The following is a 24,625-nucleotide window of genomic DNA, read 5'->3' as shown; positions in this document are numbered from 1 at the left end:
AGTATTAAATTTACAATACAATATACTTCAGTACCTAATTGATATCTACTATAACAAAAATTCAGGATAACAGCCAAAAACCATTGATAATATTGTATAATAAAGAAATAAATAAGAATTCTACGTTTGAATTAAATGTAGGTACAATAATAATCAGTTTCAAGGCATAAAAAGATCGTTAAAATTTATTATGTATATTATAGCATAAGAATGTCTGTCAGTACAGCTAAATTTAACAAAAATATCTAATGATAGCCAAAAACATTTAGTGCTATTAGAAAATTCAATGTATTGTAATATATCAACAAAGGTTTGATAGTCCCAAGAATTAACAATAAATATGGAAGTCGAACACTGCAATATATCATTCCGAGCATTTTTAATTTGTTGCCAATGAAGGTTAGATGTCAAAATAAAATATGGAACAAAGGCAAAATAAAGGAATGGGTAAATGATCGAGAGTTTATTCTATGAAAATTGTAAAATAGTTGTATATTTTTAATTTTTTTCTCTCTTTTTTGTGTGTATATCAATAAAATATGTATGTAAAAAGAACTCCACCACCGAGACACACAAGGTGGTTTGGTGGATCTCTGCAAAAAAAAGGTTTTAATTGTTTTTTAAATAAATGTATACAATTTATGATTTTAAAAAATAATTATAAATAATTATTGTACTAAATAGTTTTTGGATATTTTTTTAAATTATTTATTAAATAATTGCGCGTATAAATTTATATTTCTATAATACTCGAATATACACTTGACCAATTTATCATAAACAACAATTTCACGAGTAAACACTATTTATGAAACAACTTAAATTAAATTTAATAATGAGAGTATTTGTACAATATGTATATATGGACATATGTATATTGCATTTATGTGGGTTCACTTATCAAGATTTTCATATAATTTTCTACGGTTGTTGGTATTTTTCGTCATATTTTATAATTTTTATAAATTACAAAATTCACCAAAATAGAGAGCGCTGCCTTGGAAATATTTGCTATCGCAATCACAAGATTAAAAAACGAGCACTCATCACCTGCTTGAAACTATTTATCGTTAGTCAATACAGTGTTTTATTTTTAATATATTTTGGTGGAGAAATCGAGTGTATTTTAAACTCACTTATTTTTACGTTGAAATTAAAAATATATGTATGTGCGTGTGTGTGTATTTAGAAGTTATATGATTAAACTAATGGATAAATATGTTTACAACGTTTTGTGTCTGTCCAAATACTTGTTCACAAATCAGTCTTATCTCCAATTATAGGAGTTACTTTTCATGTTATGTTTTAACATCTCAACAAAAGAAGAATATGGAAGTTTGGGCCAGAAATTCAGATTTGTGAACAAGTATTTGGATACACTCAAAATGTTGTAAATAAATTAACTGGTCAAATTATAAGCTAAAATAATAAAAATAAAAAGGATATTTTCTGGCGTTTTTCATGTATGTAATTATAATGCAGGATTCGGACCTCACATACAAATAAAAGAGTTTCTGCTCAACAAAAAGCTTCTTTTCATCTCATCAATAGATGTCTAGTGAAATTCTTGTGATTCAAGAACAATGTTTCGAAATTGGATCATATATATAAAACTTCCAATGATTTTAGTAGTTTGTCAATCATGGATAGAATTGGTGAATGTTACACGTATGTAAAGTGATCACTTAAACCAGCCTATGATGGTCGTAAGCCCCGTATTGCCTAGAATTCCATATTTTTCTTCATCTTTGTTGAGATGTTAAAAAATAATAGGATAAATACGTATTTACGTCCAACCTAAGGCAGTATTATTTCAATTTCATCTAGGTACTTGTTTTGAAAACTCTGCATTTAAATGACATACTAATTATAATTAAAAACTGATTTAAATTTATTTTTTTTATTGCTCGATTATCGATTGTTCAAAACCTTAAATCTCCTTAATCTATTTGTTATTTGCTTTGATATTTTGATACAACATCCCATTTGATTTATCAATGTCTTAATAAAAAAATGTAACCTAGGAACAAGGATTTTACTTTACTTGTGACAGGTAAAAGAAAGCCTTTTTGGTCGCAGTGGCAGGGTCATCTTTTGAACGTAACTGTATACACAATACCAGACATTTTTTACGGCTAACAGCGTGTTTTTTACAGCTGCTTAAATATTTTACACCCATAAGCATTGTGAATTTTTTTTTTATAGAAATGTGTACTTTTTCTTTTCTTTCTTTTCCATTTTGTCACACTAAGCCACAGCAACGTGTGGCTCAGGTACATCAAGTTTTAAGTGATAATCAATATATATACTGTTAAAATTTACAGTTAAAACTAATTTCTAAAACGAGATTATGTTTCACTCAAATCACACAAATTAAAATGTAAAATATATTTGAATGTCACCTGGACGTCACGAAACTTTAGTTGGTAATTAAAATCAGCAGATTTCTCTTCTCTGCGTCAGTGCAAATAATTATCTATCTCAGTGTCAATACAAAACACTTGTCAAGTCTCGGGAAATTGACGGAAAGCGTTCAGTTTATTTGCTCATTCAACTATGCGAATTAGTCTCTCTCAATGATAAATACCAAAATGATAAATCTTTTCAAACGACTGAAACATGAACACTACTTATATCTATAGACAAGACTCTATGACGAGGTCATTGGTTATTTTTCAAAAATCCTGAAGGAAAAATATACATTTTTTCATTTTTATACTTACGTGAACGAATAATATATTTTTTTATTACATAAATAGTGAACATTTATTTAAAGAACAATTTTAAACATATTAAAAATATTTTTTGCAGAGACCCACCAAGCCACCTTTTGTGTCTTGACGGTGAAGTTCTTTTTACATACTTTTTTGATGTTTTTATCCATTTTAACCTAACATACACCCAAAAAAAGAAAGAAAATCAAGAACATTTTACAATTTTCATAGAATTAACTCTTGATCATTTACCCATTCCTTTATTTTGCCTTTGTTCCATATTTTATTTTGACCTCTAACCTTGAATGGACACTGCTGCTACTGACCGTTAACTGCACCTAATGGTGCATAGGGCACTAAATGAACATTTCATCAAATTGATGCAATGTTAATTTAATCGTTTATTAGATTTCAAATTTGTACGGATATTTCTTGTTGGAACTGCATTTTATGCCATAAAATAACTATACATTTAATTTGATCAGTGACCGGGTTTCATCGTTACCGACATCATCAGACCAGTGATCGTTTGTTATATTTGGGGTAGTATTAAATAAAAATGATTTATTTTGACCCCCTGGGAATTTAACCGAGGAACTCCAGCATGGTTGCCAAGTGAATGATCAAAGTCAATACAAAAATTGTTTTAATATATATTTTCCTACCATCGGTGTATGAGAAAAACATTAAAATATATCATTTTATATGATTAAACTGTAAAAAGTGCATGTCTTTCCAAATATGTATTAAAAAAACACTCGTAAGAGCTAATAAGTACCTACCTAAATATATTTATGACGATTTTTCCTTAACAATCTAGTTTCAAAAATGGATTAATTTAAAAAATAAAAAAAAACTTATATCATTTATTTTGTAGTAATCGTTCACTTACTCTAACGTAAGAAAGAAGCATCTTCCTAACAACTAAACAGAATTATAAATTAATCGTTCATCAGTGTACCTATTGTAAAATAAATTAATTTTATTCGTGTCTCTATGTGTGAATAAAAATAAATCTTCGAGTCGTAATGAGTTTCTATTCAAATAAGTTAATAATGTACTTTGCAAACGTGCAAAAATACCATAATATAAGCTTGCGTTATATAAACTTGTGTATGTGGCAACGATAATAGTACCTGGCCATAATAAAATCGTAGATTTGGCAACGTCGCAATCCGTCATCACCATAACTAATTTAAACAACGTCGCAAAAAAATTCCTCGGAGCGTCTTGTACGTAACACTGAATGCGGAAGCCTTAAGGGTAGAAATTTTACTAGTTTGTCTTATTTTTTTAATTATTTAAACGTACATAAGTTACATATATACTACTCCCGATAAGTGATTTCCATTACTCATTATGGGACATGGGATTAATATTAACGAGATTGAAAAACAAATTAGAACGTAACAAATAAGAAAACAGGGCAAAATGTAAAATATTAATCCATAAAATGTATAGTAAATAGGCGTATAAAAAACATAAGGTAAGAAGCATGTTTAGAGGAAAAAAATGAGAAAATATAACTAATCGCTAACGCAAATATTTTTCCATAAAGTATTTTTTTATAATTAAAATGTAACTTTGTTTCAAAATCACTATAAATATATTTAAAAATATACTATTTTATAGTGATTTTAAAACAAAGTAACATTTTAATTGTAAAATGGAAAATCACAAAGTTAGTACTTCAAATACAAATTGTATTTTTTTAGTTCATCCATTTTGGATTCCTGACGGGGTTCTAATTTATATATGTCAGGCAACTGGTATATTTGGGTATAGGCAATATATTTTAAGGACCTTACTCCAAGCTTAGTTGTAACTATCGGCTCCAAATTATTTTTATTATGTCCTCGTGTAATATAATGATGAATTTCTGTGTTAAAAATCGGTTTGGTGTTGCTGTGAGTCGTTTTAAACATTATTTTAAACATTGGGTTTGTAATCTGATATGTTGGGAGAATGTCAATATGACTAACCTGCAGTTTGTCTTCGTTCTTGATGTGCGAGGACTCTTGTCCTTGGAGTGCGTCGTCCTTCTTCGTGGCTGATACTGGAGCATCCTGGTGAAGGGCTTGGGGAAGCCCAGGAAGGTGAGAAAACTGAGAAAAGGAAGGAAAATAGGTTAATTTTAAATCCACGCCACAAAGTTTTAAGAAATAAAATTATATATTTTTACTACGTAGTAGATAAACTTAACTGTAAAAACAAATACACATTGCTTTTTGTGTCACCAAAAAAGCAATGTGTATTTGTTTTTACTGATTGGAAATATAAACTAACATTATCTAACAATAATAACCTACGTAGTTAAAACGTTAATTTCCGTATTTAATTGATCCCATGTAACTGGGTCTTTATTACTTTTGTTGTTATTTTTTGTTAAATGTTTCAATAAAAATAAAACAACAAAATTAAACCTTTAGGACAGGCCATGTGACGTAAATGCTCGACTGCGAAACTGGCATCGAGGGTTCGATTCCCGACAATTACAAAATGAACTCTAAAGATTAATTTTTAATTGAAGTATTTATGATGTATCTTTCACATTTACTTCTCGAATACTTTGCAGGTCATTCCTTTCTAAAAAAAATATTTTTTGAAAATCATTCATTGACAATTCACTGTTATTATTAAAATGAATTCAAGAAAAAAATATTTTTAATTTTTCCAAGTGTTTGTGATGTATAATATATATTTACCATCCCTATTCTTACTATCCTACCTGCAAACAAGCCACTATAATAAAGGCTTTGTATGTTATCCCTTTTTAAAAAATGTTTTTATAAATAGTAAATTTACAATTCACTTTATTTTATAATATATGTAATATATTAAACATATTTAAACGTTTTTTCCATTTTAAACATCTTACATATTTAAACATTTGATAAACTAAAAATTGTAATTCATTTTAACTATTTTATTATTTAAACATTTGAAAAACTAAAAATTATAATTGATACTTAGTTTCCAATGATAAACAAGTAAAAAACATTTATTATTCAATAAAAAAACATATTAAAAATGAAGAGATAAAATTAAAGCTCCATTAAACCGAGAGAAAGCAATAACGACTCGTGTATTTCTAAAATGACGCTGCAAAATTTCTTTCTGAGCGTATCTTTAAGTGTTGCCAACATTACGCCTCATAACTTTTCAGAGATGACATTTAGACGGAGTCGACCTCTGCAACTTTCACTCATTATTCCCCGCACTAACCCACACTCTGAGCCAAGAGGTCGACTTTATTAGTACAAATATAATCCTGAACAATGCGTACGAAAAAGGGAGAGAATAGAAATTGATGAAGGGTTGTCAAAATGATAATGCATCACGAATAAAACCAATTTTCACATTTTGGATGTATCCAAAGCCTTGTTCACAAATCTGGTATTCTCCTCATATGAGATATTATTATTAGTAAAAATATTTACTTAAGGCAAATAACGGAATGGATCAAGACTTATCAAAGATAAAGAAGAGTATGGAAGTCTGGGCATAACTCTTGTAATTGGAGATAATCTAGATTTTGTGAACAAGTATTTGGACACACTCAAAATGTTGGATCAAGACCTAATATTGTAAAAATGTTAAACTACATTTTTTTTTCATTTCTATTATTTATTAAACCATATAACCGGACATTCATATTTTTTTCAAAATGGTATTTTTTTGCAGAGACCCACCAAGCCACCTTATGTGTCTAGCCAGTTGCGTTCTTTTTGCATACGATTTTTATCTGTTTCAACATAATACATGTACAAACAAAAAAGGAAAAAAAATTAAAACTATTTTACAATTGTTACAATGTTATATGTAACATAACAATTTGTATATCCTCCCACCGGTCTGATGATGTCGGTAACGACGAAACCCGGTCGCTGGTCAAATAAAAATAAAGTGGAAAAGCTAAAAATATTGGTTTTAATCTAATAATATATTAAAAATGCAATTCCATCACGAAGTGTTAGTGGATATTATAAATGTATTAAATTGTTACAATATTATCTCATAATCTATTTCGTTATTTTTCCTTTGGTTCATATTTATATAAATTGGTAGTGTAAAGGCAAAGGGGTATATCTGTCTCAGACCAAATTTTACAGGAAAGCAAAAACCAACTTGTGAAATTAAATAACTCATTGGTTTTATGTATTTTTTTATTAAAATATCTTAATAAAGTATTGCAACTACAGCTATCCCTTTGCCAGATTATGGAATATACTATTTTAGACATATTGTGGAACAAACTTAGAAAATGAAAAATTTGACAGATATACCCGTTTGCCATTACACTACCGAAAGAATAATAATAACTTCTAAGTGAAGAAACGCAAATTTGTGAAGAAGGATTTGGACGCACCTGAAATATAGTGAATATAATAACTGGTCAAATTATAAGCTTCATAAAAAAAATGTTTTCAAGTGTCTCACAGTATGAAAAATAATCCGATCAGGATCATACATACTCGTTTATTTAAATAAAGGAATCTCTACTAAATAATAGTTACTTAACTGCCAAATCATCAATGTTATTCACATAAATATCAACTTATTAATATTTTTTGCAGATTTTGCTGACAATTCGTGGATTGTCTGAATTCAAACTGAAATTGAATCTTTTCAAAATTTGAAAATAAAATAAAATATGTAAATATGTAAACCACGGCCATTTTAACAAGATATGTGTAATAAATATTTTTGAGAGAAAAAGAGAAACATACTTTTGAAACAATCAAAAGCTTACTTTAAGTATCATCGTCTAATCTCTTAGAACATAAAATTTTTCACGTAAACTTACTAATTCAAATTTTCACAATGAATAATCACTTTTAAGTCTTAACTTAAACCTATTTTAAGACCGTCTTAAAAATGTATGAAATAAATATTTACGTAATTATTGCTGATGCGGTTTTTTCTTCTTCTTTAATCTTATTAACACTCGGTTAAGAATGATAAAACGTAACCTAAATTGCTTTTTACACATGTAATAATAAACAAAGTTTATTTCCAAATGACTCTAATAAATACTACATGCATGTTCCATATACTGGTGAACATTAACATCAGTCTTTACGGCTTTTTATAATGCGATATTACAAAACAATTTTTTACATACATGAATATTACGAGTTCATTTAATCTACGAAAAAGAGTTACTGAAATAAATAAACATACTGGTAACGTTTAATTTTTAAAAAATACTCTATATAAATTTTATGCACGAGGAATATAAATAAATTGCATGTGATTGCTTTATTTTGAAAGCAATGTGTTTATTTTTATGAATTTAAGTTTTATTTCGTAAATATCACTATTTCTTTAAATCTAATGTGACACGTTTTTCGGTGAATATCGCATCATTTTCAAACATGCAGTTTTTGAAAATGATGCAGAGTGCATCCAACCATACAATTTAAAGGAAAAGTGGTATTAACCAAGTAAAACATAAATTAAAAATGGAAAGATAATTCCACAAAGTGACTTATGAAATTATATTTTCATGTTTACAGAAGTTCCACAAATCAACTAATGAAATTATATTTTCGTGTTTACAAAATTTATGGAGAACATTTCATTATTCACTTCTTTTATATAATTTACATATTTAAATATAAATTCGTATTTATTTATCGTAATCATAATTTTTAATTCGCAATGGCAGCGACCTCTGTTAACCATAACAGCAACACTAAATTGCTGATGCTGGACAGAGTGCTTCTTGACAGCTGCTGTCACTTAACGATAACTTTTTCAATGTTTTCGAAAGCCTTGTTGTTTAATTTTTTTATTAATATCAAAAGATTTTTCATATTTAAAAAATTTGTGCTTTCGGATTTCTTTATTTTCCATTTTAACAGACTGAGTTACAGAAACGCGTGGACGGGTACAGAAAGTCAATGTTTTTTTTATTGAGTATGAAAAAAATGCGATATATCTAATCTATACATATAATTACTTTATTATAATAATTCTCAATAAATGATCTAAACCTGAATATGTTTCTTTGTTAATATCTCATTATTGTCAGTTCTGTATTTTACAAACACCATTAGTTATTAGAAAGTAAGAGTGATTTCAAACAAGTATTATTTACAATTTCACAGATAATTACATTTACAAATGCAAGTTCTCTAAAACTATGATAAAGACCAACGAAGGCAAGTACTTTTTTTATATATCGGCATACATACTCGTGAGAAGCGAATGAACATGAAATTTATAGAAAATAACAAGATTTTCATTGTGCCAAGTACCCACATATGTGTGCATATACCGACTTTAAGCTTTATACGACTGCATTAGGTATATTATTACTATTGTTCAAAGTTCCCACATTTTTTCACTACAATTTTCACTAAAAACAATGACGTATAATAATGTCATTCGCGCGATGAACACACTTCATTTTCAGTACGATTTTATATTGAAAACTGAAAATTGTTTGGACTGAAAAGGAGCTTTTTATTGAGCAGAAACTCTTTTATTAGTATGTGAGGTCCGAATACTGGATCATAATCACACACATGAGAAACGCCAGAAAATATCATTTAAATTTTTATTTTTCATCTCACCAATAGATGTCTCTAGTGAAGTTCTAGTGATTCAAGAACAATGTTTCAAAATTGGTTCATAAATATATAGAACTTCCAAGAATTCTATCAGTGTGTTAATGCGTGTGTGTAAAGGCCCAGACTTCCATATTCTTCTTCATCTTTGATGAGATGTCAAAAAATAATTTGAAAAATAACTCCTATAATTGAAGATAATCCAGATTTGTGAACCAGTATTTGGACAAACTCAAAATGTTGTAAACAAATCGCTCACTCCTTTCAAGAACGTCATAAATCAAAAATCGACAATTTTCAGTTGTGCTTGTTTTCGGATTGCCCTTATTGCCCAGAAAATGTACTATATCCCAGCAAAAGCGGCATATTTTTAACTTAATATTTACCCGCTACAGAGCAGAAAGTGTTGTTTTTGCATTTTGAAGAAAAAGTATCGTTTAAATTTTTTTAATATACTAAATATTTCTCGAATAGAGAAAAAACCTTCAGGTTTTACCAAAAAAGATCTGTTGCACAGTGAAAAGTTCAATAAGTGGCTTGATATTTATTTTTAATACATTGTATTATATTTTTAAACTTTAAAAACGTTCTCCTAAAAATCAAGTTTTTTTTATTTATGTCGTTGTTGAAAGGAGTGAGCGAAATATATTTATTAAAAAAATAATAATAAAAATAAAAATACGAAAATAAGAACATCTTATTTTGTTATCAGTTATGATAATTTGGAAAGTTAATAATCTTATAGGTTTTTTTTTTGTTGTATAAAAAAATCAGTATACTTTAAAAATAAAGCATCCGTTAATTTGATTAAAATTCATCGATACTAAATAAAACGCAAATACTCGTCACGATTTCTCGGAATATTCCGCAGACTTTCGGATTCTACCGGCAACCTTAATAAAATTATTATTTCATCCGCGATTCGCGAGCTTCTTTTTTCTGCGCAGAAACCGTCATGAATCAGATATGTAAATACTTTTTGACACTAATTTAAATGTTCTTCGAGAGTCACAAGCGACCTTTTTGGACCATCACGATTTGAAAGTCGGACGCGTGATTCGAATTTCAAATATGTACTTAAAAGCATAGATATTACACAGCAACAGATGGACGCGCTCGAGTCTATGGTGCATATTTGCAGGAGCGAAATGGGCAAATATTGTTTTTTGTTATCGTTGATTTTTTTCTTATATCAGTGATTTTAATAAATATAAGAGATTTTTTCACTCCAATATTTATTCAATATTACCCTGGACTGGTACCTGAAGCGGAGGGCTGATTACCTTTCCTTCGTGTGTTAACGATCAAGATAACACTGCGTTTATATAATGCAGTGCCCTATGCACCATTGGGGTGCGGACAAGGGTTCGAAGAAGATGATTTTTTTCAGCGAAAATATACTGATTTTTTTAAAAATAATCTTCTTATTAATCAGACAATTTTAACACATTCAAATCCATTTAACCCTCTCGAACATATTTTTTAGATGTTTATACGGTGATTTAACGTAAGAATGTAAATATAGAAGATTTGGGCATGAGAATCTAATGAGTGAAAAAAAAAACAGTTAAACAACAAAAAATGTTAAACTGCTTTTTTCTAGTTGATGTTGATGTTGATGTTTTTTGTAGTTGTGTTTTTTTTATGATGCGAACGTAGTTGGTAAGTAAAGCAGAGAAGAAGATCGAAGAAAATTTGACATGAACAGTATTTAAAATACTTGAATGCGGTTAGTTCAGAAGCCGGAATAATCGGCGGGTATGTATGAGGAGATGCATGAATGCCGAAGAGGCGAAGATTGTTTGCAAAGACAGATTGATGTGGCGTTCTATTCTTTTTGCCTACCCCTGCAGGGAAGCGGCGTGATAGTAAGCTAGTTAGTTCTAAGTATGATATATATAAATTGAAACTTAATTAAAATTACAATACGCTTCTGCTTTTTATTGGCACTCAAACGGAAGCCGTGTTGTATATAAGGAAAATCATTTAATTAAAATACGAACCTAAAAAGTCAACAAAGAGTGCCATTACGTCCAAGTTTATGAAACCAGTTTTATCTTCATAGCTATTGATGCTTGTCGATTGAAAATACAGCACAAGTTTAAATGCACTGTCAATTGTGATATAATGAATAAATTTTAATTTTAATTTTCCTTTTAATATTCAGTTTTTGAAAAACCAGCCCAATTATCAATATCTTAAGGGGAAATTCACAAACAAACAATTCAGAAAGCGATCGTGTTTCCATGCACATTTTTTTTAAAATACGTATTGGAATTTGTTTTTCTTTTAGAATAAATACTGAGTAGTTATTTTAATAATTTTTCAACTCATTACCTTTCAATAAGTCGTTTCTTTTCAAAACCATGTATGTATTTATTTTGATGAAAAGTTATTTTTTCAATACAAAAACGATGATTGAAGAAAAAAACGCAATTACATAAAATGTTACATGCATTTAAAGAAAATTAGGTAGCGGGCTATCAAGAGGTGATATTTTTTTATTTATCTTTTTATTACATAATTTATTATTGTCTTTCTTGTTTACTTTTACGCGGTACATGAATATTGTATGTGTATGTATGGATATACATTTAATATTATGTGTATGTAAATGTAGAGTATGATGTTTGTTAAAATATTTTTTTCGGTATTTATACTTTGATTTAGTAATTACATTAGTAACCCGATGATAAAATGCAAATCGGGGAAAAAAGAAAAAAATAATAAAACATGAAGGATTTTTAAAAAATGTACATACATAAGTAACACTAATTTTTTACTAGTAAACAGCATAATTTTTACAATATTTTGTTAAATAAAGTACTAACGTGGAGACAAAGGATTCTTTCTTATTTTTGGTATACTATTGTACTTACGATGAATAGTCTTCAGAAAGGGTTGGTAACAGGAATAGGTGAAGAAAATGAGTAAAAAGACGATCTCACACGAGATGCATAAGTATTTGTTTATTACCATGAGTTATAAACATATTTAAATAATACAGTCTTATATAATACTTTTACCAATAATATCACGTATCTTGTACTAGGATTACATAAATAGTTGAAAGTTCTATCTTTGGACAAGAAAAAATTCCTCACAATGAATCGTTCCGGTGAATTAAATTTTTCTTAAGTACAAATAAGTTCACAAAAAACGCTAAACCATAAGATTTTAATTATATTTCACGCTGGCTTGAGCGCTCTATTACTTTTGTTTTCCGTCCGATTTATTTAGAGTGCATTGTAGAACTCCGTTGTCTGGAAGTTCAGACGTGACCCAGTGCAGCTTTCTGCTCTCCGGGTAGCGTAACCTCATGTTACGCATGGATAATTATGGAGATCGTACAATAACGTTTTCTAGATGGCAATCGGAAGACGTTGAACAGTAAGACAATGGATCATACAACTCCAGCTGAGTTGAAGAAATACTTGAATAATGCTTTAAAATCTTTGATGTTATATTCGCATTTTAATTAACATTTCAAAGGCTAAAAATGACTTCAAATTTTAATCGTAAAATGATATTAACATCATCGTACTTTATGTAGGTACAAAAATTTCAGTCACTTTAGTCAATTAGTGTGTTGACAGTATTTTGATTGTGCCTAAATCTTCATACAACTCATCAAACTCTATATAACTCCTGCTGGGTTGAAGATTTACTTGAATACTGCATTAAAATCTTTTTAATTATATTGAATTTTAAATAACATTTTAAAGACTAAAAAAACTTCAAATTTTAACCAAAAAATGAAATTAACATCATCATACTTTATGTACAAAAATGGCATAGTCACTTAAGTCAATTAGTGTGTTAACAACATTTTGATTGTGCCTAAATATTCCTAAATAAATATTACTGATTTTACACTCTAATATTTATTTCATATTTCCCTGGACTAGCACCTGAAGCGCAGGAGTGATCTCCTTGCCTTCATGCAAGTAGCAAAAATATAACACTGCGTCAATACGATGCCGTGCTCTATGCACTATTGGGTGCAGATAAGGGTTGGAAGGCAGGAAATCTTAATCTATGTTGAAAAATTAGTATAAAAAATACATATCACATATTAAATGTTTAAATCAAACACTGATTTTTAGTGTTTACTAATTGTATTATATTATTAAGAACACATAAAAACATAATTTGTGATAATTGTTTAACCTTGTTCTGGCATTTTCAAACTACTGTGAAGACTAAATGTACTGAGGTTTCTTATATAGCTACACAATTCTAGGTACTTAAGTAATAGTTAGTCGTATCCGGTTTAAAATTTAATCTTCAGAGTTGTTTGATAATCCCATAATAATGCGAAACAATTGTCCCAAATTTTGTTTTTAATAATAAAATACAATTCCGTGTTCTAAAAATCAGTGTTCGATATTAATATTTAATAAATAAATTTAAATGGAGTTCTACAAATTAAACGCTAAATCTACATATAAAGAAATGAAATTCATTCCGAATTATTTATCATATACTTTTTAGGGTCCTCAGACTTCCATCTTCTTTCATATTTAAAAAAAGATACATGTTTCATCTCACGTTGAAACACTTTCGATATTGAAATTTTAATGAAATACGTAGGACTGTTCAATGTATTTCTCTAATTTAAGGGTGTAAGTTTATTGTATTTATAAATATTTATAAATATTGTTCCCAAATATATACTACATGGTTGAATTTGTATGACGTTTGAACATTACAGAGATTATGACATTGTCTAAAATGAATTAAAATAATAATACAATAAAAGACATCGGTGCAAGGCACAGAGCCATTATTTTGTATACATTCAAGGTTGAGGACTAATGTATGGAAAAGATATGACGTGGTTACTGCTAATGGGTGGATTTTTTTCATTATTTTTTTTATATTAAATATCTAAAATTACATTTTTGTAAGTACCAACAACGTTCATAAATATACTAAATATATTTAACCAATCTCCTCATAAAACAGGCTTTATATATACATATATATTTCAAACCGTTGTTATTTTAAGTCTTTCAAACCGTTGTTATTTTAAGTCTTTCAATACAGTACATTTGTATTGAAAGACTTAAAATAACAACGGTTTGAAAGTTTATATTGTATATTTCTTTTAACAAAAAAGATTTTTTTAAATACTTCGTTACCATCATATTATTTTTAATACGATTACTTGAACTGCTCCAATGAAGGGTTAAAGAAGAAAATAATTGCACTTTCTTGTGATATGATAGATCTGGAGATTAATGTTTTAATTATAATTAGACCAATTGTGTACAAATTGAGTGTATCCAAATTATTGTTCACAAATCTATGTTTGTCCACTTAAAAGTAAAGTTATTTATATTGACATCTCAACAAAGATCCATCTCATGATTGACAACCACACTACTAAAATTACATAAGGATACATACAGCTTCCGAATTATGAGTTGTGAGGCTGTCAATCATGGGTAAAATAGTGAATATTACACGTATATATGTATTTAGAGTGATTATTTCAACCAGCCTGTTACTGTTCGTGAGCCCTATAAATATAAATACCCTGACTTCCATATTCTCCTTCATCCAACAAATGTTGAGATGTCAATGCAACGATTTTTTTGTAGGATTTAATGTCCTTTATTTAATAATTACGAAATTAGTATATTATTTCGAGAAATAAAAATACTCTGTGTTCTAATCCACTCACATTTTTACTAACCAACTAGTTTCGGCAACAACCTGTTGCCCTCTTCAACATCTTCCCTTTTTATAAACGAAACTAGTTGGTTAATAAAAATGTGAGTGGATCAGAACACAAAGTATTTTTATTTCTCGAAATAATATATCAGTATGATCCACAAAGTTAATGCTTTCAATACTCAAAACGAAATTAGTAGTTTATCTAAGATATTAACTATAGAAACTAATAAGAAAAACTTGGCACGATCAAGTTGCCGAATACTTGAAAGTGGTCAGGTTAGGAGTCGAAACAATCGGCGGGCATGTATGAGGAGATGCATGAACGTGGAAGAGGCGAAGAATGCGGGGAAGCAGCGTGATGGTTAGTTAGTTAGTTAGTTAGAAACTAATAAAATATCAACGAGATGAAAGTAATCAACAGGCAATTAAAAAGATGATAAAAGAATGGAAATAATTAATGAGTAGGTAAACATTTTTACGATTGTGTATTTAGTATTTAAATAACAATAATAATACTCGGTTTCGTAATTGGCTTTCCAACTTCACACGATTAGAAGTCTGGCACAGCCTCTTTTTCACACATTTATCAAAATTAAATTAAATATTTGAGTGTTCAGTTCCGAAGGCGTCTGTCCGCGGGTCAATGCACCCAGATCCGAGAGGAGAAAGGAGAAAGCAGAGTGCCATACAAGCGGAAGGCAACACAATGCAGTGCAGCGCCATGCGACGATGCTCTGTCTGAACCGACAACAACGGAACTGTTGGGTAATATCGCTCACACCTTTCAATAACGTCATAAATCAAAAATCGTCAATTTTCATTTGTGCATGTTTTGGGAATGCCCAGAAAATGTACTATATCCCAGCAAAAGCATCATACTTTAAACTTAATATTTACCCGCTACAGGGCAGAATTTATTTCTATTTTATTTCAATTCTAATTCAATTCTGATTTTAATTCTATTTATTCTTTGTGAAAATCATACATCGCTCACTCCTTTCAAGAACGTCATAAATCAAAAAACATGATTTTTCAAGAGAACATTTTTAAAGTTTAAAAATATAATAGAATGTATTAAAAATAAATATCAAGCCACTTATTGAACTTTTTTCTGTGCAAAAGATCTTTTTAGGTAAAACCTGAATGTTTTTTCTCCATTTGAAAATATTTAGTATGTTTAAAAAAATAATTGATAAATACCTTTTCTTCGAAATGCAAATACAACACTTTCTGCCGTATAGCGGGTAAATATTAAGTTAAAAATATGCCACTTTTGCTGGAATATAGTACATTTTCTGGGCATTCCGAAAACGAGCACAACTGAAAATTGACGATTTTTGATTTATGACGTTCGTGAATAGAGTGAGTGACATGAGTTTTTTTGCATACAAATGCCTAAACAGAGGGAAAATGTATTACTCAAATAATATACTTCTAAAACAGTAAAAGTTTTTGATTTTCCTATTTATTCCTGTTTTATTTTATTTCTATGTCGTATTTTCTGCGAATGTTTAGTAACAACGTCACTCATAGGCAGTTAAGTAATCTAGGGTTAAGTCCTTATTTGAGGTCTTTAAAATAGTCAGTTAAAAGTGCCACCAAATTGTTTTAATAAAATACAGGTAAACGGCGTTATGGTCAGTTAGTTATTTATGAGATTTGGCTTGTTTTTAAATTATTTTTAATGTAATCAAGTCTTTTTAAATTCTGATTCAATGTATCCTTAATCTAAGCAAAAAATAGAAGTTAATTTTAACGTAATGGTTTAATCTGTAACGGATTAATAAAAAAGTAGATACTTAACAATCATAAAAAGTAAAAGATCGCTAAAAATTATGTTACAACATTTTATTATTCCGTATAAAAAGTTTTTTTAAGTAATATATTAACTATAATATGAATATACCGTGCATTAAGCAATGAATGAAATACAAGATAGATTATAAAAAGTAACCCGTATATTATAATTTCAACATTCAATGCACATAACATTCGAAATAACTTCATAATTACCACTCGAACAACTCGAAATCACACCCGAGATCTTATTTATTTATAAAATTGTTTAAAATACCGAAAATATATGTCTAAAATTATTATGAAACCCGGGTTTATTATGAAAACCTGTCAAACCCGAAACCCGGATTATAAACAAAATCGGGTTCGTTAAAAATTAAAAACGTTAATCATATATGGTTCGCCTTCGTAGTGTAATGGTCAGCACGCTTGGCTCGCGTACTGTAGGTTCCGGATTCAATTCGCAAATAAATATCAGTGATATTTTCACCCTAATATTTATTCAATATTACCCTGGATTTGTACCTGAAGCGGAGGACTGATCACCTTTCCTTCATGTACCAACGATCAAGATAACACTGCGTTTATATGATGCAGTGCCCTATGCACCATTGGGTGCGGATGAAGGTTTGAATTGATCGAATATTAGTCGCACTAAATTGACAACATTTTGAGTATATCTAAATATTTTTCACAAATCTGGGTTTTCTCTACGCCTGTCAAAACCAGCCCATGACAACTCAAAACCCCTGTGAATACCCAGACAAATACCCAAATAAAAACCCAAATACACTATAAATATCTCCTTCATCTATATAGAGATATCAAAGAAAAATACACCAAATTGACGCTATGATTATTTTTCTTGTGTTTTTTTTTTGAGTGAATGGGAAATTAGTTTTATTCGGTTTCTATCATTCGTGGCAACACGACTAATTACTAATTGCCTACGTCACGTCACGTCTCAGCACTAACAACCGATGGCGGTGGAGACGTGGCATTGTGACTCGAATCTTCTGTTAATACAAACAGGCATCCTCCCACTGTTGACACAGTGGTAAGAAACTTTCTTTTCTGGTTTTGTTTGGCAACCATCGAGCTCGGCTGACTGTTGCGTATCCTTCTACAAGATCCATACACAATTTTTAGGATTCGCGTATTTGGTAATAGCAGGTCGACGTGCCTCAAATTTATACAGAATTTTCATCAAAATCCACCATCAATTCAGCAGCAACTTTATGGAATGTATAGAGCAGTAATTACATGTTATAGTAATCAAGTGTCGATGGAAATACTGTAGGTTTCAAAACTAGTCGTATGTAATGAAATAAAACTCAATAAGTGGTTTAATACAAGTGTTTAGTTCCGATTATAATCCAGGATTCGGACTTCACATACTAATATAAGAGTTTCTGCTCAATAAAAAGCTTCTTTTCATCTCACCAATAGATGTCTCTAGTGAAGTTCTAGTCATTCAAGAACAAGGTTTCTAAATTGGTTCATATATATAAAACTTCCAAAAATTTGAGTTGTGTGGTTGTCGATAATGGGTAAAATTAGTGTATCATTTAAATCAACCTATGACGGTCGTCAGCCCGGTAAATGCCCAGACTTCCATATTCTTCTTAATCTTTGATGAGATTTCAAAAAATTATATTCAAATAATATGTAAACCCTAACGCATTGATAATTTAAATAGTGTAATTCATATTTAATATTGAAGATTTAACTTTAAAAAATTAGGTAAGGTTATATGTATATATTTGTATATATCTACAACACATTCGACACATATACTTGTATTAACATATTCAATGGTATTTCAATCTACCATGAAACAAAACCATTGAATAAAGGCAAAAAAGGACAAATGTAATATCTTAAACGTCCTCCTTCGGATTTGTACTGTGACATATATCGTTCTCTGAAAAGCTCGCCTTCGTTGTTTGTGTAAAATCATGTTTTGTGTACGTCGAAATGATTTACGATTGTGTGTTTTTCAGGAAGTATTTAGTAAGTAAAGATCCTTTGTGAGCAGTAGTATTGTTTAACTCGTTCTTTACGTGCATAAAGTGACCATAAGCGACCAGGAAACAAAATTACTGCGTTATTTAAATAAAAATACGAAAATTACAATAAGACTTAAATATTGGTCAATATGAATGACTATGGCAAATTATGAGTCCGCTATAGACAGCAGGTGAGATTTGTTTGTAAATAATTATTATTAAAGACTAATTTACTTGACTAAATAATCGATTTAATAATTGATTTATTATATATTACAATATATAATGAATCATATTATTTTGTCCGCCTCCGTAATGACCAGCATGCTCGGCCACCGTTCTGGAGGTCCCGGGTTCGATTCCCAGGGGGGTTTAATAAATATAAGTGATTTTTTCAATCTAATATTTATTCAATATTACACTGGACTGGTACTTGAAGTGGAGGGCTGATCACCTTTCCTTCATGTGTAAACGATCGAGATAACACTGCGTTTATATGAAGCAGTGGCCTATGCACCATTGGGGTGCGGTAAGGGTTTTATTATTATTATATATTACATCTTTAAATTTGTAAAACAAATAATTGTGTTATCCTTCAAATCCTGGAAATAAATTATTACATGATTATTACATGGATAAATTGCGTTGAAAACCATAACTGTTTGTTCGTGAACGACTCGACAACGGGTCGAACGGATCCTAATTTTAAGTTAATCTTGTTTACTACCTTATGATCTATCGATTCACAGATTTCTGATCATAAAAAGTACGGTTTTATGAGACGAAAATCCATTTACTAAACGACTTTTTTTTTAAAGATTTGCCAACAAAAATTCTACCCTCCCCCCCTCCCTTGTCTGCAGTAAAAATTCTGAGCTTAAGAAAAAATATCGTTTGAGAATAGAAATATTCTCAGTGGCCTATTTTCGGTTCTCAGCTCTTGTCAATAAAATTCGTGATAAAAATTATCTATCTAGCCTTGGCGATTTGTCTGAATAAAAATCCAATGATTAAACGTGTAATTGATCCGGTATTAGTGAACGAATCACTTAAGTTATTCGGATCCACTGATGCACATCTTTTGAATGACCGAATCTTACCCACCTCGAATTTAATATATGGCCAGGTAAACATATTCATAAAAGTGAATGGTGTGCTTTACATGTTTATAGCTTCCTTATTTGAAAAATCACAGCTCGTCACTGATAAACAGACCATAGAAAATAAGGTTTACCATAGATATTAGAATAACAATATTTCAAATTCTCCCGCCGTATCTTCATAGCGTTCCAAAATGGCGTCCTCCGAAATCGTTGGACATTTGAAGCGACGAGAAAAATAATGTCAAGTATGGCGAAGAAGTCGAATACATTCAACTGTCGTTTTAGTCTTCAGACAAAGGCTTAAAGTCAAGCCATAGGAATACGTAAACGATGAAGACAAAAAATCATTCTTATAATACTACGCACATAGGAAAAAAACGTCAATAGAAAATGAGCTCATTCAAATGCGGCAAGGTATTATGTCTTTATTTAAAAGACCATAGACTACAAACAAAAACTAGTTAAGTACCTATATCAATATATTTTTTACCCACGAACTGAATAGCGCAATTGATAGGTACCGTACACGATCGATTTGTAGTTAATTAATCACAAATTACACGACATGATTCCATAATTGTGATCACGCATACTTTAAATACAGACCAAAGATACTAATGATATTAGACAGCTTATAAAGCGCCAATTTCGTAAAAAAATATATTACCTCAAGGGTTTATCGTTGTGATATTATATTATATATACATTGTTTATTTTTGGACAAAACAAGAATAATAATTAAGTCAATGGTTTACTTTCCTTTGTGAGTAGCGTAAAATTGCCTACTCGAATTTCGCTTGGATCTGTTGGGGTCGCATAGCCATCGAGTATATTTTTAATACATATATCGCTCACTCTTTCAACAAAGTCATGTATCAAAAATCGTAAATTTTCAGTTGTGCATGTTTTCGAAATGCCCAGAAAATGTACTATATCCCAGCAAAAGCGGCATATTTTTAACATAATATTTACGCGCTACAGGGCAGAGAGTGTTGTTTTTGCATTTTGAAGAAAAGGTATTGTTTAAATATTTTTTTAAATAATCTAAATATTTTTCAAATGGAGAAAAAACCTTCAGGTTTTACTTAAAAAGATCTGTTGCATAGTAAAAAGTTCAATAAGTGGCTTAGTATTTATTTTTAATACATTTTATTATATTCTTAAACTTTGAAGAAAATGTATTGTTTAATTTTTTTATACTAAATATTACGGGAGCGATATTGTTCTCTTTAAGAGTATATGATTTTAACGACGGGAGGGTTATGATTATCATTGTTAATAATTTGACGTTATATTCGTATTTAGCGACAACACGGTTAACGATTTCAACGTTTGCATGGCAGATTAAAATCATTAGCGCTCCGTTGGCCGCTTCTTCTAATTTCTTGCATCTTGATTATCACTTGTATTCCCGACATCGCGCATCGATGGGAGAAACTGCAGGCTATACCAACCGTGAAATTACTTCGGCTCTAATCGAAATAGAGCACTTTCCTTCCACAGACAGCCAGTAACTAGAAACCTGCACTCTGCATACAATAACAACTGCGAGTTGCACTGCTCATCAGGCCATACCGTTTGTATGTTTGGATTTATTCTCTGCAAAACTTTCAGCGCCATGAAAACTGATATCTTAATTCCAGTTCAAGGGAATCTGGTCACTAACATATTCATCACAGATTTACAAGCGTGATACTTGAGTATGTGTGGTGAGTGTTATCGGTATTTCTGCCTTCTGCTTTTATATATATTTTTTGATATTGTATTTTATATGGTAAAATGTATATACCATATGAGCTTAAGAGGCTTAGACAGATTACTTCAATGCTTAGAATAAAGATAGATAATAATGTGTATATGTGTGTGTGTGTGTGTGTGTGTATGAGTGTGCGTGTGTGTGTGAGTGTATGTGAGTGTGTGTGAGTGTGCGTGTTTATATATATATATATATATATATATATATATATATATATATATATATATATATATATATATATATATATATATATATATATCATCATCATCTTCTAAAGGCAGCGCCTTGTAGTGTCAGCCACTTGTCTCTGTCAGTCGCCATCCTCTTGAGCTGCGAATAGGAGGAGACGTCCATGAGCCGCTTCAAATCCTGGAAGTATGAAGTTCTTGGGCGGCCTCTTGTTCGTTTTCCCAAGATTCTTTCTTCGAAGATGTTGCTAAGAAAGGTGCTATTTCTAATTGAGTGCCCTATTAGCTTGGCCTTCCTCTTCAAAATATGATTTAAAAGCTCTCTTCTTTCTTTTACGTCCTGCAACACCTTTTCGTTGGACTTCCTTACAACCCATGATGTCTTGGTCATCTTCCTCCAAACCCACATCTCAAATGCTTCAAGCCGGTCTTTTTCGTACTTTTGGATGGTCCAGGTTTCACACCCATACAACAATACACTCCAAACAAAAGCCTTTATGAATCCTTTTCTTACTTCAATTTTTAAATGTTTGTTTGATAGGAGGCTGTACTTTTTCATAAAAGTTTGCTTGGCTAGCGTTATCCTCTTTTTTATGTCTAGGGTACATTTATTGTTATATGTTAGCGTGCTACCCAGATAACAGAATTGATCCAACTGTTGAATTACTCTATTTCCGAGAAGTATTGTTGGATGGAGGTCAGATTGCTCTTTTTCAACGATCATTGATTTTGTTTTGGCGGCATTAATTTTCAAATGGAACTTATCCAGAGCATTAGAGAGAGTGTTTAACATGTGGTTCATGTCACTCTCGTCCTCTGCTATCAGGGCGATGTCATCAGCGAATCTTATACAATGTATTTGTTGACCGTTTATTTTTACTCCATTTGTTTTTTCCTTCAACTCTTCAATGGCCTCCTCTATGAACAAATTGAATAGATAGGGTGACAGCGGACAACCCTGTCTCACACCTTTTCTTATCTTGGCTTCTTTTGAGGAACCATTAATATCTATGAGAGTGGATTGGTCCTTGTACAATTTGAGGATGATTCTTCTGTCCTTCCAATCAATTCCTCTTTTCTTCATGACTTTAAACAAGAGGTACCAATCCACTCTATCAAAAGCCTTCTCTAAGTCTATAAAGGTCGTGTATGTTATAAGATTCACATCCAGTCGTCTTTCCAGTATCTGTCTCAGTGCCAAAATTGCCTCTCGTGTTCCAACTCCACTTCTAAAACCAAACTGATCCTCTCCAAGCTGTTCCTCCACTTTCTTTTTCAACCTGCCCTTTATAGTGTTCAGGAGCACTTTGGATGCGTGGGATAGAAGTGTTATGGTTCTATAGTTGTTGCAGTCTGCTGCATTTCCCTTTTTAGGTATTGTTATAGACTTACTCTTTACGAAGTCGTTGGGCAATTTTCCCTTTTCGTAGCACTCACTTATGATGTTATATAGTGCTGTCTTCGTCCGTTCGTCTACATTCTTTAAAACCTCAGCAGGTATATCATCTATCCCAGTTGCTTTTCTATCCGTTAAGGCCTTCACTGCAAAATCGAATTCAGCCCTTGTCAAGGGTGGTCCTTTGCAATCGGGATCTACTTCTTCTTCTGGTTCCAAATAAATCCTTTCGTCTTCGATATCATTTCCACAGTACAGATCTTCTAGATATTCCTTCCATCGCTCAGCTACCTTTTCATTTTCAAATAATAGGTTTCCGTTTTTGTCTTTAACAATATTGCTCTTTGTTTTAGGTGTATATTCTAGGCTTTTAACTCTGTATATATGTATATATATATATATATATATACATATATATATATATATATATATATATATATATATATATATATATATATATATATATATATATATATATATATATATATATATATATATAGAAACATAAATATAACCATATCCATACATATGATAAAATCCCCGTAGCATTTTTAAGTAGATTCAAATTGGCTCTAAATGTTGACGTAGGTTTTTATAAAATAAAATTATATATAATCATACTTAAAAGCCTTACCATAACTTGAATGTTACTATTGTTTTAATACACTGCTTAAATTCACTCAATTTAAAATAATTTTGTCAGAAAAAAAAATATAAAATCATGGTTTTCAACCCCTGTCTTGTCGTGTACCTATATAAAACATACAATGTTGTCTAGCCCCCGCCAGTCCGAGGATATCGGTAACGACAAAACCCGAACGCTGGCCAAATGGCCAAATAAAATATACGTGGAATGAACTATATAGTTTTCATTTTATACATAGTAAAATGTGCCGCATTTTTTACTATGTGATTAAAGCACATTCAAAAATAGATTACCAAAGCTGAGTACGATTTCTCAAGATAAACTGACGCCGAATTTGTCATTGTAATAACCAGTCGAGCTCCAAATACAGTCCGAGCATTCTTACACTAACTGCCCATTCTTATACTCTATGTATAATTCATCAAATGTTTTGGTGATAATGGATAAATATCACGATGCGTGAATATTGGCTAATAAATTAATATGAAAAATCACAACACTATCAGTAGCATTCTAATTGAAATATGTAGAGAAATAAGGGACAGATGAAGGTTTAAACATAAGATATTTTTATAAAACGAAAAACGTGCGTTCGCATACGTCATCAAATTTCCGTCATCGAACGTTTTATGACGTCATATGGTTTATTTTATATGGTTTATAGAGCTGTAATAGTAGTAGTATGGATTGTTTGTTTACCACTACACTACCATTTGTGTTATACAAATATGAGGAGAGGGGGGGTGGGAGGGTGGACCA

At 30.4% G+C, this 24,625-nt stretch overlaps 1 protein-coding gene across 1 annotated transcript in view; it reads right to left on the bottom strand.

Annotated features, from left to right (window-relative positions):
• Positions 1 to 24,625, bottom strand: part of LOC148304711 (uncharacterized) — a 123,827-nt gene that overhangs the window by 67,166 nt on the left and 32,036 nt on the right. The window contains exon 3 of the mRNA XM_088267906.1: positions 4,697 to 4,819. Within this exon, the coding sequence (XP_088124032.1) occupies positions 4,697 to 4,819 (123 nt within the window). The remainder of the gene's footprint in view (positions 1 to 4,696; positions 4,820 to 24,625) is intronic.

The sequence above is a fragment of the Brachycentrus maculatus genome, unplaced genomic scaffold, assembly GCF_059751285.1.
Source record: "Brachycentrus maculatus isolate JH-2025_06_01 unplaced genomic scaffold, ASM5975128v1 h1tg000306l, whole genome shotgun sequence".
In the NCBI taxonomy this organism is placed as follows: Eukaryota; Metazoa; Arthropoda; class Insecta; order Trichoptera; family Brachycentridae; genus Brachycentrus; species Brachycentrus maculatus.
Note: the sequence above shows the minus strand (reverse complement) of the source record. Positions and strands in the feature narration are given on the sequence as shown.